Source organism: Abramis brama (genome assembly GCF_963993115.1).
Source record: "Abramis brama genome assembly, chromosome: 1".
In the NCBI taxonomy this organism is placed as follows: domain Eukaryota; kingdom Metazoa; phylum Chordata; class Actinopteri; order Cypriniformes; family Leuciscidae; genus Abramis; species Abramis brama.
This window is the reverse complement of record NC_139963.1, coordinates 30,108,352-30,125,479: the sequence shown is the minus strand read 5'-3', so window position 1 is coordinate 30,125,479 and position 17,128 is coordinate 30,108,352. Positions and strand designations below refer to the sequence as shown.

At 37.1% G+C, this 17,128-nt stretch overlaps 2 protein-coding genes across 9 annotated transcripts in view; both read left to right on the top strand.

Moving 5' to 3' along the window:
* Nucleotides 1-595: 595 nt before the first annotated feature.
* On the top strand, nucleotides 596-15,848 carry LOC311085636 (uncharacterized protein). Of its 7 annotated transcripts, XM_084118178.1 has the most exons (16): nucleotides 612-831; nucleotides 3,531-3,617; nucleotides 3,829-3,900; nucleotides 4,583-4,642; nucleotides 4,882-4,992; nucleotides 5,085-5,226; nucleotides 5,462-5,482; nucleotides 7,088-7,126; nucleotides 7,679-7,735; nucleotides 7,830-7,877; nucleotides 8,361-8,393; nucleotides 9,299-9,322; nucleotides 10,806-10,894; nucleotides 11,047-11,070; nucleotides 11,466-11,635; nucleotides 14,897-15,848. In XM_084118178.1, the coding sequence occupies exons 2-15, from the start codon at nucleotides 3,588-3,590 to the stop codon at nucleotides 11,619-11,621; spliced, it is 906 nt and encodes a 301-aa protein (XP_083974304.1). In that variant the 5' UTR covers nucleotides 612-831; nucleotides 3,531-3,587; the 3' UTR covers nucleotides 11,622-11,635; nucleotides 14,897-15,848. The 7 variants fall into 7 exon arrangements, 6 of the variants coding, with proteins under 6 accessions (XP_083974309.1, XP_083974304.1, XP_083974307.1 ...); XM_084118181.1 differs by lacking the exon at nucleotides 11,466-11,635 and having other exon boundaries at nucleotides 14,897-15,034; XR_014606890.1 differs by lacking the exon at nucleotides 11,047-11,070 and having other exon boundaries at nucleotides 629-831; nucleotides 7,679-7,726; nucleotides 10,806-10,916.
* Nucleotides 15,849-16,375: 527 nt separating this feature from the next.
* Nucleotides 16,376-17,128, top strand: part of pih1d1 (PIH1 domain containing 1) — an 8,997-nt gene continuing 8,244 nt past the window's right edge. Inside the window, exon 1 of one of the 2 annotated variants that reach the window (XM_084129478.1) lies at nucleotides 16,376-16,779. The gene's annotated coding sequence lies outside the window, so the exon portion shown is untranslated. Of the gene's footprint in view, nucleotides 16,896-17,128 lie in introns of both variants that reach the window. The other variant, XM_084129479.1, reaches the window with a different exon arrangement.

Here is a 17,128-nt window from a genome sequence, read left to right as displayed (position 1 = left end):
TTGCGTTATCACAAATAAAACAATTGACTCCAAGCCCAACTACGCAATAGGCTGACAAATGTTTTTAATAATATTCGAATAAAGGGTGATTCGAATAAATGTTTATTTTCCTAGGCTGGACATCACTTTTGGCCACTACTTAAAATATAGCAAAGTATTGTTACCCAAGTATTGTTTTTTTTTCTTCTTTTTTTTTCTTCTTTTTTTTTTTTTTTTTAAGGAGGAACAACATTGCATTGTTCTGTTATTGTAATATTCAATTATACTGTAATTTGTAATTGTCATTTATATTTGCCTTTCAAATGGCTTCTTGATATGAACATCTCAGGGAAACATGAGTAGGCCTATATGTGTTCAAGCAGAGTTTGACTACCTTTGTAGGTGACAAACTTAACTGTTGGAGAGACACTTTAGGTAAATAAAATTCTTTATATTGCTATGAAATTTTAGGTATTCCTGTGACATCTTTCCTACGTATTACTTTTATATTACACGTTGCTAAACAAAAAAAAGTTTGTTTGACATTACAAGTCCTACAGCAAACGGTGCCGCAAAAGGGGGTGGGGACTTTCTCCATTTGTCAATGAGAGATTGCGCCGAAAGTTGCGGTTGGTTTTTAAACACCACTACTCTTAGCACAGTAGCCTAAACTCACGCTACGTAAGAACATAGTTTACTCTAAATAAACACTCATGTTCCGCTCAGTCACTTTCTCCCGTTTCCTGTCTGGTATCTTAGGGGGATTTTAAACTCCCAGCAACACAAGGGGGGCTCGTTGCTTCAGGCAGGAAAGCGAAAGTATGTTGCAGATCAAGACAAGGCGGCTGAAAGGTAAGGCGTGTATTTGAGAGAGTGCTATTAGATGTATGATTTTCGAATTAAAATCTCCATTGGGGTTTTATTATTATAACATTTACTTATGTACTTCTTAAATATTAATACAAATGATAAAGCTATTGTTTGGGTAGTTATACATTATGCTACTTTTCCGGATTTTTCTGTCCTGCTGTGCGGCTGTTTGATATGTAAAGCCGACAGTATCGGTATTCATATTGAGTGGAATGACAACTGACGGTTTCTTGCCACTGACACTCGCTGTTGACGGCTGCTGCACACCTGGTGACTTCATGTGTTCTGGGGAGCATGTGTAGCACGCGCTGGATTTTTGTGCGAAACGAGGTTTTTGTTTGGCAGTAACTTAGTAGGCATTTCCACCACGTATGACAGCATATTTGTAATCACACTGTAGGCCGGTTCAGATACATTATTTAAAAAATTGTATACTGATGTTGCATGCTTAATAATATTGCATATAGCCTACCTTCAGGACATGTAGCCTATCCATTGCAGTAGCCAGCTATGAGGTCATCGAGCTGTTTGTCTACACGTATAATTCAGTGTTAACCGTTGTCTAAACAGTCCTTTGTGGGAAAATGAATGAGATCGATCGATTCATGTTGCCGCCGGGTGGTTGATGGGGTTTCAGAGAGTTTTGAGTGAGAGCACGGGTGCTGCCGTTCCTATCCAATATCTGTAGAGCATGTTACAGTATAAAAAGTTCTACCACTGACCATAATGAAGGATAGGCTAGTTGTGTTTGTGGTCACAACAAGCAGGGTCTCAGAGGTCACTCACGCCTGGGTCTTCTGCCGTCAGTCTTAGTGAGATAATAATCACATCATCTGTTGTAGGGCTAAAAATCAAATCAAAATAATGAATAGACCTTGGCTTTATTATACTAAATGCAATAATATTAGAAAAAAGCATGCAAATATATGCCTTGTCTTGTCTTAAATCACCATGAAATTGCAGTAGCCTATTTAGGCTATTAAAAATTATTTATCAGTGCACTGTGCACATCATTATTTTTTAATTCATGAGCGCTCGTAATCTTTAATCAAAATAACTAGGCTATACAAGTACAAATATTTGTTCATTGTATGATCTTAAAGTCACCATGAAATTGCAGTATTTAGGCTATTAAAAATGATCAGTGCACATCATAATTATTTTTTTATTTATTTCATGAGCCCTCGTAACCTTTAATCAAAATAACTTCCACTCCTTCTTGCAAAGACATCTCTTCTCATCTCTGATGACTTGTTGACTGGCGTGAAGGAGGGAAAACCTGTTGCTCACATGACATCCCAGCAATTGCAAACCACAAACATCCAAGGAAGCACTTCATTGGATATATATATATATATATATAATGTCACAATAAGGAAGAAAAGACATTTGCAACTTCCGTTTCATGCCGACTTTAAAACAACTTTCGCAATCAGCTACAAGTGTCTATTTAAGTGTATAAACATATACACTATAGTTGCATTTGTAGGTGTGATTACTGTACAGTTTTTCCTGTACGTTTTTCTACACGTGACAGTTTTTTCTGTGACAGTTCCAATTCTCTTCTTCTTCATATTGTGCACTCGCGTTGAGTAAGCAATTATGAAAAAGTTTTTCTTTTCAAGATCAAACGTTTCATCCCTATTGCACCATAACTTTAAGCGGCATGTGCCACTGAAAAAGCTTCACAGTCCAGCAGCAACTTTCCGTGGCACATGCCAATTGCAATATGTCATTGGATGTGCCACAACTTCCAAGTTCAACAGCATGTGCCAGTGCCATCAAAATGTAAAGTGCCATAACACTAACCGCCAGTTTTACAGACAGCATAATTGTTTTATCTCAAGATGCACAACACCAGTAATGTTTCTTTTCTTTCTAAGTCATGTTTATAAAAGCTACTTAAATGTCCTAATTGAAACAAAAACCTAATCCTATCTAAGCCCTGTCTGTGAAACCAGGCCTAAATGTTAAAACCCTTGTGATGGATCAATATGCATTACACTAATCTATGCTGTAGTGAAGGGCCCAGTGCTTCATTGCACTTTCATTGATATTTGAGTCCCTCTGATTACTTTACAGGTATTAATGTTACGTAATTCTGTGTTTCTTAAATCCAGTCCATAGCGACACACCTTCCAGAATGTTTTAGATGTCTCACTAATCTGACACCTAAATTAACTAAATTAAGTAGGGAGACATCTGAAACATTCTTGGAGGTGTGTCCCGAGGACTGGAGTTGAGAAATACAAATTTTGTGTAATCACATGCATGCATTTGTCCTTACTGATATTAATGCTTAATTGGTTGACACCTTCAGAGGATTTATAACTGAGTATACACTCTTTCCAGTTCAGTAATATTAGTGTTTGTGAATACCCTTGAAGTTTGCACTCATTGCTGCATATACATGCTCTGTGTCCTTTACGTGAAAATCCATTAAAGTTACTCTAGAGACCACTAGATGTTTTTTTTTTTTTTCTCTGTGGAACCATTAGTCATGAAGATAAAAGAGACAGTGCATTTGTCTAGACGAATCAATAAACTGAGTCCATTATAGAATGAGCTAACCATCAATCTTAAATTTATTTGATTTCTTTTTTGCCCATCTTTGGTGTAATTTCTTAAATACTTTCTCTCTTGCTCTGACTCTCCTCTATGTTCCCCATGTTATGCATCAGCAAGGCAAAGCATTGTATTATATGGAGCTGAACTCTGATGGTTAACAAAGCACCGTAATGACTGGGAAAGTCTGGATATTCATCACTGTGAGTTATAATCACTAAGTCTTCGCTAATAGTTGAGGTCCTTGGAATGAAATGTTTAAGCCTTTCAGTTAGATCATGTAGTGTTGTTTAAATTTTTTGGACATTGTATTACAAGAAGCCTAGTCACAGTGTTTTACAGGCTTATAAGACACATTATTTCAAATGATAGCTGTCCAGAGAAGGAACTTGATTGCTTCTCTTTCCCTCACAGGCATTTTCACTCATCACGTATATTCAGCATGCCCAATCTGAATGCATGCCTCAAGATTTGAAGATACATCTGGTGAGTCTATTCTTCATTGTTTTTGATATTTTCTGCTCCACAGAGTATTCAATTCAGTCTAAAAGTGGCCAGGTTAAAATATATTATTAGGCCAGTGTAGGTTAAAAAAGACTGAAACAGTGGTTCAGACAAGTGAAATTAGTTTAGAAAGGCTCTAGCATCATTTGTTTGCAGATGCCATTTGGTTTGATATTTTGAGTGTAATGTGATGAAATTTCTACTACAAGTGTTATCCAAATACTTGTTGGGGTCACTGTATATACTGTACTAGGGCTGGGACGGTATGGATTTTTTCTTACCGCGGTTGAAAAGCAAGAAATTCCCGCAGTATAGCGGTAAACCGCTTTAAATAATTTGACTAAAAATAGTGAATTCATACACTAGACGATAGAGTACATGGTCAAATATTTTTGTGTAATAACCCCTAAAGTGTAAACTCTTGTACCTGACAACCATGTGCTTGATTCATGTCTATTGTAGTAGTGTGGTGTCTTTATTTTCACAAAATCTAGCCATGCAATAATCAGGATAATCTACAATCATTGTAACAAAGTAAACAAGATGTTATCCTAATCACCCTTTTAGACGTTTATTTTATGATTTACTATATATACTGACTGTATGATTCCTTAAATATGTACATTATGTATACATGTACTGTATCTTCTTTGAATCCTCATAGTATGATGAGTTGTTGGAAGACCACATATTCGAAATTAAAATGTTTCCATCTGAAACGAAGGTAAGAGCAAACAACATAAGATGACTTTTATTTACTTATTTACTTTTATTAGTAGTTGTGTATAATAAGCAGTATTAGCCACTTGCGATGTTGTATGCATTTGTACAGAAAAAGACAGACATATTATATATAACAATTTATTAACTTCAGCCACAAAACTGCAATAAATAATAATGGTTATGTTATGGTTATGATATTTTCCTGTTTAATCAGTGTGTCCTGTGTGACTGTTTTATCAGGAGAACGGGCTTCTTTCAGTAATTAACACTTTGTGTTCATCCTGGACTAAAAATAAGAACAAGGATAAGAATAAATTCAAGATGCTAGAAACTTTTGAAATAATGATAAAGGTGAGTATACTTCTTATTCTATCATATTCTGTCATTCTGTTTTGAATATATTTGAATATAATTTCTGACGGCATGATTTCCTGTTCTTCTAGAATTTTTTTCAAATCAGTGATCCTACAAATTTAGAAAAGATTTGTGAGCGTCACAATTGCACAGATGCTTACACAGTAAGCTGGGTTAATGCAACCGTATTTGGTGACATGTACAGAAGATCTTGCAGTGGATCAGTATCAGGTATGGACATTTAACCTTTCATCATTTACCCTGTTTCTTTCCCTTTTTGCCCAACCTTTATTAATGATCAATGGCCACCATAAATCTCATTGGCAAGACTTCCGTCTATTAGTAGCTGAAAACATTTAATAAGCCAGAATATTTAATATACAAACAAAATTCCATGGAGTGGTAAATATGTAGTTATGAATGAAAAATGCAGATTTTGCTCACATTCTCTCACTTTTCTACTTAGATCTGGAATGTCCATCACAAAGTAAGTTATTTGACTTTGTCTTCCTTTTTTTTTCTCTTTCTAAAAAGGAGTTGTTGTTTTGGTCACCTTTTAGTTTAGGGTCCTATTCTCACTATTAACCAACTATTAACTACGACTTTTGCCGCAATAAACTCCTAATTACTGCGTATTAATAGTCAGTAAGGTAGTTGTTAAGTTTAGGTATTGGGAGGATCAAAGGCAGGGTCGGCAGGTTTTTTCTAAAAAAAATGTTTCCAAATTTGTTTAAACTGTCTTTATATACCAATACATAATTAAAATGTAAGTACTCTGAAAAAGAGAGTATAAAAATCGAGTATCTGTAGTCCTCTCAGGGCGCAATAAACACAGCTACTTATTTCCATTTGGGACGAATGAAATGATTGGCTGGGCGACTGTCACTCTCCCTCGCTACCATTGGTACCATCCCTGCTGCTACAGGAGCTGCCCACATTCGCGCACCCGTTTGACTCGAGGAGGCGAAGAGGCACGGAGAGAGGCACGGAAGCTAGGAAGAATCACAATTATGGCAGAGAAAGAGCAGTCAAAATCCCCAGTACCTGCATATACAGTCAGCGAAGGCAAACAAGGCAAAAAAAGGAACTAGTAAGGTAGAAAGGAAGGCTACTTGTCACCGGAGTGTAACGTTAGTCCTCATCAGAGCCAACAGTGCTTTCATCATGGAAGCTCTTACATGCAAAACACTGTATATGTTATGAATCTTACACGAAATTCACCTTCATCACAGTGTAACTGATGGTAATGGGAAAACGTGTATCAATGCAACCTGTTTTTAGCTTTGCCTTATGTTACTAGCTCGTTACCGAATCAAACTCAATATATTTTAAACTTTACCAATATTGATATGCTAGCTTGATAGTGAGTACTAACAGCCATGTTAGTTGTTTATATTCATAATGATAAAGTTAGGTATTTTATTACATGTGATTCTGATGTCACTACATGCACTACGCTCCTCTCCGCTCGGCGCTGGTAAACGCGTCCTCCAGCTGAGCGGTCGGCATCACGCGTTCATGTGTTTTGGGGGCGTGGCTTTGGAAGGAGCCCAGAAGGGAGGGGGTGGGAGTGAATGGAATAAGTAGCTGTGTTTATTGGTATATAAAGACAGTTTAAACAAATTTGGGAGAAAGTTTTTTTTAGAAAAATCCTGCCTTTAAGGGATGTAGAATATGGTCATGCAGAATAATGTCATTTATAAGTATTAATAAATAGCCAATATCCTAGGAATTTGCTTGCTGATAAGCAACTATTTAATAGTGAGAATTGGATCCTAAACTTAATTGTTACCATTCTTGCTGAACCAGATATGAAGCTGAAAACAGTGCTAAAAAAACGTTGCATTTAAACGATAACTGATTATTTTTCATACATATACACAAACTGTGACTTTGATGTTGGGTCATGAAATTTGGTCTGGATGTTTCTAGTAATTCTTACTGTTAAATTTGAATTATTTCCATGAAACTGATTTCTATAGCTCTCTGAGAACACACAGTATTATGCATTCATATCTGTGTGCTGTAGCACAGAAATCATTGCTATATGTTGAAACTATGTGTAATATACTAAGTTTTTTAAATCACATAGGCAAAACAACGATCAGCCCAAGCATCACTGCTGTTGAAAGTAAGCTAACTCGGTTTTTATTTTATTTTCACATATGCAAACACAGATATTTTAACTCATTCACAAGTATTACAATTTTAACAGATCATTCATGTACATGTACATGTGTAATATGAATATTTATGGATATGAATATAAATATTTAAATCAAAGTTTTATGTTAGATCAAACTATTTGAAACTACATGAACTAAACAACCACTACTAAACAAACCCAATTATTAATATGGTGTTGTAAAATGTATGGTGTAATATGGTTAACTAGCCACAAAGTATCTCTTTTTCTGTCTGCTATTTTTGACAAGCATCTCTGGGTTTTGCTTGGGTAAAACTTCATATTCAAAGGATAAGGTTTTTTTTTTTTTTTTTTTTAACACAAACTGTTGTAATTTACATGCTTTTGGCTTTAAAAAAAATACATACTGTATTTTTATAGTACAGATTTTGTCAACAATTTTTGTACATATATCCACTTTTTGAGCACATGCCTGGTATTATATTGTTCTGTTGAATCTAACTGTAATATACTCTGTTTTCTATTAAATCACATAAGACACAACATTTTTTACAACAGTCGATTCAATCACCACAGCTCATAAAAGTAAGCAAAGTCAGTATTGTATTCAAATACTCAAAACAGATTACAGCGCAGATGCTTTGACTGTCATCTGAACTGACATCATATCACGTCTTCTAATACATAGGCTCACCATCATTAACAACGGTCAGCCCAAACTTCACTGCTCCTGAAAGTAAGCAAATTCAGTATTGAAGACATCAGTGCCCGGTTTCACAGACAAGGCTTAAGCCTAGTCCTAGACTAAAATGCATGTTTCAGCTGTTTTAACTGAAAGCTACTGGCATGTCTTAAAATATGTCAGTGCCATTGTTTGGTTTCAAGATGCACACCTGTAATGTTTTTTTTTCTAAGGCACGTTTATAAAAGCTACTTAAATGTCCTAATTTAACTAAGGCCTAGTCCTGGCTTAATCTAAACCCTATCTGTGAAACCAGGCCCGAATCTGAAGAGTTGCATAAAGACGATTATCATTTGCATTTAATACAGTAAGCATTAAATCCTACCTTTGTTTAGAAAAATAATAGTACAAATTTGATCAGATTTGAATAAAACAGAAATGTAACTGCAAATATGCTTGCTTTGCTCATATGTGGAGATCAGTCTTTTATGGCCTTATTTAATTCTGTTTTTAATGTGAATATGCAATATTTTGTAGATTCGTCAACCATTTCATCAGCATCTACAGAAAGTAAGTTTGTCTCTTGTGAGAGCAGCTTCACCTGTAATAGCATAATGCCTTCAGTATTCACTCAGCAGCCACTTTAACATGATAGGACTGTGCCTTTAGTGGCATTAGTCTTAGAAGAAAACGTTCTATATAGATTTCTGTCAGGCGCAGAACTGTTTAAGTGGGTTCCAATCATAGGATCATTTTATGGATAGTTGTAAGTAATTCATTATTTCTATTACATTTTATGAATTAAACATCTCGTAAACATACTTTATCACTAGAAAAAAAAAATGAAATAAAACGTTAAACATGAAAGTATTATGCAATCATTTAAGACATTTCTTCTTTTATATAACCTTTTTGGCATTAAGGTTCTTTAACATTGAGTCAAGAACCTTAGGATTCTATATAGAACCCCATAAAACCTTTTTCTAAGAGTGTAGAAGGAGTGTAATCCAGTGTGGTCTGGGGCAGGCTATCTATCATATTGTGCATATATGAGATTGTAAATCATCGGGTTTTGAAACACTAGTACAAACAGTCATGCCATGGTCAAAGTCAACATTATGTATACAAACTCATACTTATTGACTTGCTGATGATTGGCTGAGTAGATATAGCAGGTGCACTAATACAATTTCCACAGTTTGTGCATTGTCACTTATTACTAATCTCACTAATATAGCCATTTACTAATCACTAATAATTTTGTACATTGCAATAATTACAAAAAAATTTGTTCAATAAAAAATAATATCGATTTTTTTCCCCTATTAACCATATTAGATCATCTTTAAAATGACAAGCCAACAAACCACACGTTTTATAATTTATCATGAATTCTCATATCACTGTATCATCTTTTAAGTTGACGATGGCTTCTATATCTCATGCTTTTGTATGGTTTCCCCTTTTTATTACAGGTAAAGCATTAAAAGATGCCCAGAGTAAGTGTGAGAGCTGTGGGTTTTTCTGACCAATTATTTTTGCTTGCCATTCTTCTCTCTCTCCTTGCAAATTAGGCATGTGCCGGTATCAAATTTTCATGCTGCGATTAATTGATTGAGCTTTTATCACGGTATATGGTATTATCACGGTATTTCAATTGCTCAAGAGAAACGGATGGATTGGGAGGGGATGTAGAAAAAAAACAACTTGCATCACAATAGGTGTAATTGTGATTGTCAAAACATTTGGTAACTAAACAGAATTTTACACAATTTTCATGATTTCAATTCAATTCTTGGGATTTGATTTCAATCTTGATTCAATATTGACTCTTTGGATAAATATTAGGTAGGCTACAGTAGATAGCCTACATGTTAATTTTTCTCAAGAAAAAATATATCTCACATAATGCTGTAAACATACAGAGAACCCTGTCAGCTGGTATTATTAAAGGTTAAAAATTAACAAATTAAATTAAATATAATTTGGTTTTCATTATAATAACAATTATGACACAAGTAAAAATATAATACAAATATAATATAGTGCACATATTTAGCAAAATACTCCTCTATATATAACGTTATATAGCTATTTTTTCTAGTCAACTAAGGTGTTGGTCATTAAATAGCTTTCCTGAGGTAAATGTAACGTTCTGTGACATAATTGTTATCCTGCAGTTTTATTGACCTCTTTTCGTGGTTGAAAAACACTGATTGATCGATATTATGTATGAGGCATAAATACCTTTCGGTAAGTTGTACTGTATCTTTAAATAAAAGGAAACAGATGATCGGTTTGCTTGAACTGAGGCGCTACAGCGATCGGTCACGTCACATTTACAAGCGCCAAAACGGTATTTATCGTCTGAATTTCGTAATAAAATGGACAGAACCTGATAGTTGAGAATTTTTTTTCATATCAAAAGTAACCTGCTCTGTCTAGTCTGTCGGTGTCAGTGTCCTCTTTGCTCCGTGATTTTTCTCTGCGTGAGAAAATGGATGTGTGGCGCGAGAGCGTGTGAAAAGTGTAAATTGCATGAGTCTCACGCTGAATGCGTAGAGCTGGCAGCCCTGCTTTTAGAAGGGGGATAAATCCTTTATTTTACTGTCTATGGATAAATCGTCGGCAGCGTTCCTCCTCCCGCCATGCTTCTTCTCTATGTGAGGATTGTTTACATTAGACTAGAGTGCGCACTGCGCCGCATGCACACAGTGCTTCATGTGGGGATTGTTTACATCAGAGCGCGCACGTGTTTTGCGCAGGATATACGCAGTGTTTGTTTAAGCGGTTGATGGAAAATAAGCTAATGCGCGTTCTATAAATATAAATTCTGATCTATAATTTTTCACGGTATTTTGAAGTGCCCGCGATAACAATATCGTGCATATTCATTACCGCGATTTATCGCATTACCGAATACCGGCACATGTCTATTGCAAATCTCTTTGTAAAACAAAATATTTCATTTTTTTTTTCAAGGTACCATTAAAACATGTTCTGGAGTCCTTGTTTTCTCTCTACTACTGAATATCGGTCTATTCCTCCTGTTGGTGTTAAACCATTTCCAGGTAAAATGGTCTAAACATTAATGTGGCTTGTGAGTTTGTATAAAATTAACGTAGGTTATTTTGGGTAAGGCTTTTTAACCTCAGATATGCTACTTTTTTGTCTAATATAAAAAATAAATTAAAAAAAATGTTTTTTTTGTTTTTTTTTACAGAAACAAAGGTCTACAGCCAATCAGGTGAGCCTCTTACTTGCTCGGCATCTCTAAACCAAGATGCTGTAACCACCCAGGTTTAGGGGGTTTAGCTGTTTATATCTTAAACTTAATTAATTAAGCACAGCACACAGTCCTCATTAACTTGAGTTCTGTGTCATTTTCTTTTTCTTTTAAATGGATAGTTCACTTTTAAATAAGATGTTTTGAAGAATGTTGGTCCAGACAGTTGATGGTAGCTTCCATTGTATTTTTTCCTACTGTATAAGTCAATGGGTGCCGTCAACTGTCTGGTTACTAACATCTTTTGTTTGCATTCTTTGATTTGTCTCAACCATTTTGACATTGACCACCCACATTTAAAAATATATATTTTTTAACTTTAATAATAATAATAATAATTTGTTACATTTATATAGTGCTTTTCTGGGTCCTCAAAGTGCTTCACATATGGAAGGAGGGAATCTCCTCATCCACCACCAATGTGCAGCATCCACTTGGATGATGCGACGGCAGCCATATTGTGCCAGAACGACCACCACACACACCAGCTTAACAACACTTTGTCATCTTAACAACTAACAAAGTGGTGCGTAATGAAGAACCACAGAGCAGCATCAGGAATGTCAGATATTGGGGGGACAATTTGGCCATATCTGATTATTAAGAGGACTTATCCCTCTCAGTGTCTATGGGGGTTACGACACTGCTGTATAAAAGAGGATCCATAAATAATTTCAAATTAAGTACATACAGAGTATTTCTACATTGCACACTGAGCATTTATTGCTACCTAAAAGATAGTAAACATTTGATCAAATTTGAAAATTTAAATAAACTGGAAATCATTTATTTGCTTACATGGCAATCTTTTTTAGTATTATTTCTTTTAACTTTTTTCCCTTTAGAATGAATGTAATATTTTGTAGATTTGTCCTAGCCTGGTAATACCAAACTCTGCTACTTCGCTTTGCTTTGTAGACAGAGTCTGGCATGGCACAATTGAAAAGCGTTTTCTTTCTCACGGGGGGGGGGGCGTCACAGCTCTCAGCCCGCCCTCTGTTCGTTGATTGGCCCGGCCGTCCGAAGGCCGCTGGAAAACGTCTCTGGTTACTATCGTAACCTCGGTTCCCTGAGAGGCGGGAACGAGACATTACGTCACTGACGTATATGGGAACTCCCTTCCTCCTCATTTTCACTGAAATCTTATAGGCTAACGCCAGCTGGCCAATTGACGCGAAACATGCAAATGCTGACCGGTCCGCGGGCAGTATAAATAGCATGGGCGCGACAATTACGTCAGAATCAAGACTGAACGCTAGCACAGCTGATCAAACGGCGAGCACGGCGGCTGACGTAATGTCTCGTTCCCGCCTCTCAGGGAACCGAGGTTACGATAGTAACCGGAGACGTTCCCTTTCAAGGCGGTCACTTCGACATTACGTCACTGACGTATATGGGAACTGTATAGAATCCCGCCGTGAGCGCAGTGAAGATAAGCCCTGAACGGGGTCAAGCTACACTCCCACGAGAGACAACAGTTCTAAGCCAGCAGCGCCGCTAGGAGCACTCAAACTGATAGGCGAAACTAGACCAAGAAACGTCTGTTCCGACCTACCAAGTTGTATATCCAATGCAATGAAGCAAAGGCTGCACTGGAGGGCAGCACAAAACCATAAGCACTCAAGCACAAGAGTTAACACAGTGTCGACGGCAATAGCGGTGACAGCTGCATAACCTTATAGCCATACACAGAGTTAACAGTACATTGAAAACTACTGTGCAATGCGGAAACAGATATGTAACATAATAGTCATAACACAGAGTTAGCAGCAATGGTAACTCTGCATAATGCAGACTACTGCACAGCTGGTGGTAACAGTTCATGAGTACATTAATAAAACTCACCGAACCCACGACGCTATAGGCAGTGCATAAAACTTGAAACCCTGGCGAACGTGTTCTGAGAAGACAGCCAGCATACCTAAATCCCGTAGGCATTAAACCACATTGAAAAGCGTCGAATTCAGTGAGAAAGTCTCAGTCCCTAGTACCATCCACCAAGCACACAACAACTAGACAGACTGCTGCCTGGTGGTCCACGTACATCCGCAAAGCCCTTACAGGGCCAACAGCACTCTGAGAATCAGCATCATGTGAGGCTGACGGCTCAGCAGAAGGCGGGCAAGGATAAATCTGTGCTCTGAACGGTGAAAGCGACTTCGGAACGCAGCTTGATATCGGACGGAGAGTGACGCTGCAGTCACTAGGTCCGAGACAATGCAACATCATTCACGTAGAATGAGTGTTAGGTCTCCAAGTGCTTCGCTGGGGCGAGAGCAGGTGGAAAGGCCATTCTCAAGGAGATCTCTAGCACTTATTAGTGTGAAGTGTCTTGCTCAACTAAGGACCCAGCAGCGGACACACAAGAAGGTTCCACAGCTTGGGGCTGGGGTGCCAATCGTCTGTAGAAGCAGGACCTTCCTGAGGGGGATTGTCATGGGGGAGCCCCATAACTCTCTCAGGTCCGTGAACCGGGGATGATAGGCCAGCAAGGAGGTCACAAGGAAACTGACACTCCCTTGTAGAACATAGCCGATGTTCTATAGCAGACGTACAGAAGTGCAAATTAACACATAACTGAATGTACATAAACACAGTGCCAGTGGCCGTAGCGACAACAACTGTGAATATAAGCAGTTAGATAATAGCCCCATAATAGCATAGCACCTCAGAAGTACACAAACACAGTCGTAGCCGTAGCTAGAACTGTGAGTATACGAGTTAGAACAGAATAGCCAGTTGCACTGAAGGAAACGGGGCAACATAACAGCGTAGCACATGTACGTAACAGCATCGGTCGCTGTAGCGCCTACTATACACAGTAGCTCAATAGGCTATAGGCACTGAAGGATACGGGGCAACACCGCAGCATGAACACATCCATGTGCAAATAAATGCAGCTCAGGTCGCCGTATCGACAGACTGCGAATATGCACAGTTCGACTGGGATAGCTAGTTGCACTAAGATACAGGGCAACATGACAGCATAACACAAGTGCGTAAGAATAGCGCATCCATGTATGTACATAACGCAGCGTAAGTTCACCGTAGCTGAGATGCACAGTTAGATCAGGATGGCTAGCTGCACTGAAGGAAACAGGGCAGCATTACAGCATAACACATCCGTGCACGTACATACATCCAGAAACTGTGAATATGCACGGTTAGATTAGGATAGCTAGTTTTGCACTGAAGGAACAGGGCAACAAAATAGCGAAAACACGTCCTTGTACGTACATAAGTGCAGTGTAGTCGCCGTAGCGACAGAACTGTGAATATGCACAGTTAGATAGGACAGCTGGTTGTTGCACTGAAGGATAGAGGACAACATAACAGCATAACACATCAGTGTGCACATTTAAAACATCTGTGTGTATAATGCAGCGCTAGTCGCCGAAGCGACCGAAACTGCATGAGTATGCGCAGTTCAAACACAATGGTCAGTTACGTTGAGGGCAACATAACAGCATAACGCTTCAGTGTGTACACAGATGCAGCGCAAGTCACCGTAGTGACGACTGTGACTATGCACAGTTAGATAGGATAGCTAGTTGCACTGAAGGATACAGGGCAACGTGATAGCATAGTTACATTGATGTGTACAAAGCACAGCGGCATCTGATTTAGTTAACACCAACTTTGTAGCTTTTGGAAAAGGGTTACAATGTGCAGGATACATATCAAGTTTTTACAACCTGGAAATTGTTCAGCCATGTACACATCACATTATAGAGAAGAATGTTTGATTAATCACATTCTTCTTGTTTTTCTCTCCTCTACCCTGCAGTAAATGGACATTTTACCGCTTCAGGAAGAAGGACTTTTTTTAAGCTGTTCTCTTCTATTTTTTTTTAACAATAGAGGTTATGCATATATCTAATCTGTTTGTCTGTCAACAGTGTTTGAAAACAGTTAATCCATGCTATTCACCTGCCTTGTTCCAGTTGATTGTCTGGAACAGTTTTTTTACAGCCAGTTTCTATAGTCATCTGTTATTGCTACCATGTGTGCATGGTACTGTGCTGTCCTTGAATTTGTGACTGACATGATCATCTAAACAAGTACAGCTTTATATTCTCAAACACGTCCACACAACCTGTGTGTTTCCATTTCTAAATGTGATTGTCTTGAATTTACCTCCATAACTGTTATCCTTCATCTCTCTAGCACATCTACTCATGGTTTTTGAAGTTGCCATTTTGTAAGTCGCTTTGGAAATAACAGTGTCTGTTAAATGATTAAATGTAAATGACTAAGTGTGCACTGTGATGATCCTGTCAGTTATGATATGGATTAAAAAAATAAAAAAATATATATACATAATATATACATAGCCTATATACAAATATATACCCTTCAGTGCTCAGGCCTTGAATGGTTGTGCCAGAGAGTTTCTTTAGGAAGGAACGAGGGCCAGGGAAAGTATTTACAGCTAATATACAATAAATCTAATATATCCTGTCTTTTTCAGCAGTTATTTTTTTATTGTTTATTTTATGCAATATATGTTTATATTTGGGATGTTTGTGTTGCAGAGGGTACACGCATGCAGCATTTTTGTGTTCTGGGTATCTCAGAATGTTAATTGAATTTTATTGATCTTTTACTGATGCTTCTGTGTATGTAGAAGTAGCTATGGCAATTGTTTGCTGTAAAATGCACACAATAAAACAAGAAATATATGTATCTTGATCCTCATGTATGGCATTAAAAAGTTCTCATTAAAAATTTAAATGACATTTTAATTTTCTTTGTCTTCATTACCAAGATATAGTTATGTGTTTGTTTGCTACCATATTCTATTATATTTGTTATATTTTAACTCCATATTCTTATGTAAATTCGCTAGTGGGTTCACAAAGAAAGAACTGACCATATTGAAATGATGTTTTTGTTTGTTTTGTATTACTTGTTTTTATTTAATAAAATCATGCCTGATTTAATAAATTAAACACAGCCTTATGTAATTTTCTTTCTCTTTTAAAGGGATAGTTAACTTTTAAATAAGATATTTTGTAGAATGTTTGTAACCAGACAGTTGATGGTAGCCATTGACTTCCATATAATTTTTTTCCTACTATGGAAGTCAGTGGCTGCCTTCAACTGTCTGGTTACCAACTTTCTTTTTAAAATATGTTGTTATAAATATGAAATAAAATATTGTGTTCAACAGAACAAAGAAACCCATACAGATTTGGGACAACATGAGGGTGAGTAAATGATGACAGAATTTTCATTTTTTGGGTGAACTATCTCTTTAAGGATTAAAGCCGTAGGTACTTTTATTTTGACACACCTTGTATCGTCATGCTAACTCCTATGTGCTAAACTCACTGATATTAATATAACATTCCTTCTTATTGTATGTCTGAGTCGCAGTGAGTATATCACGCTGTATGTTTTCATATCTGCGTGTTCTCCAACCGTAAGCGCGTGGATAACGCGTTTTTCTTCAAGTTAGCAGTTTAGCAATGCTGTAATATCTCACTCTCCGTGACACCTTGCTGGTTTGATAACTGTTCAGATTATCGTTACTTTCTTAACATTTGAGTTTTATGTACTGCTAATTTGTACATAAAGCCGTTAGTCATGGAAACGGACGCGTCTCTCCTGGATGTTGAATTAGAGCAGAAACAGCAAGAAGAGCTGTATCAACAACTTTTGCTTCAGGTAAGTTAACCGCTTTGACACAACTAAGCTCAACAAATACATAAGTACTCTGCGGTGTTTCGAAGCAGTTCCCAATTATAAACATTATTAAACTTAGTGGAATATGGAAAGTCACAGTAAACGAGCACGATTACCAATGCGTTTCATTAGTATACAACAAAAATGAACATAACTTAGTTCACCCGAAAATGAAAATGCTGTAATCATTTACATGTATTACTGACTTTCTTCTGCAAAACACAAAAGGAGATGTCATGACTGACAGAAGTCACCATTCTTTCTGACTGTGTTAGTCCCCAATTTATGCCTAAAAGAAGCCTTTTCTCATTTCCGGGTTTCTCAGACGCAG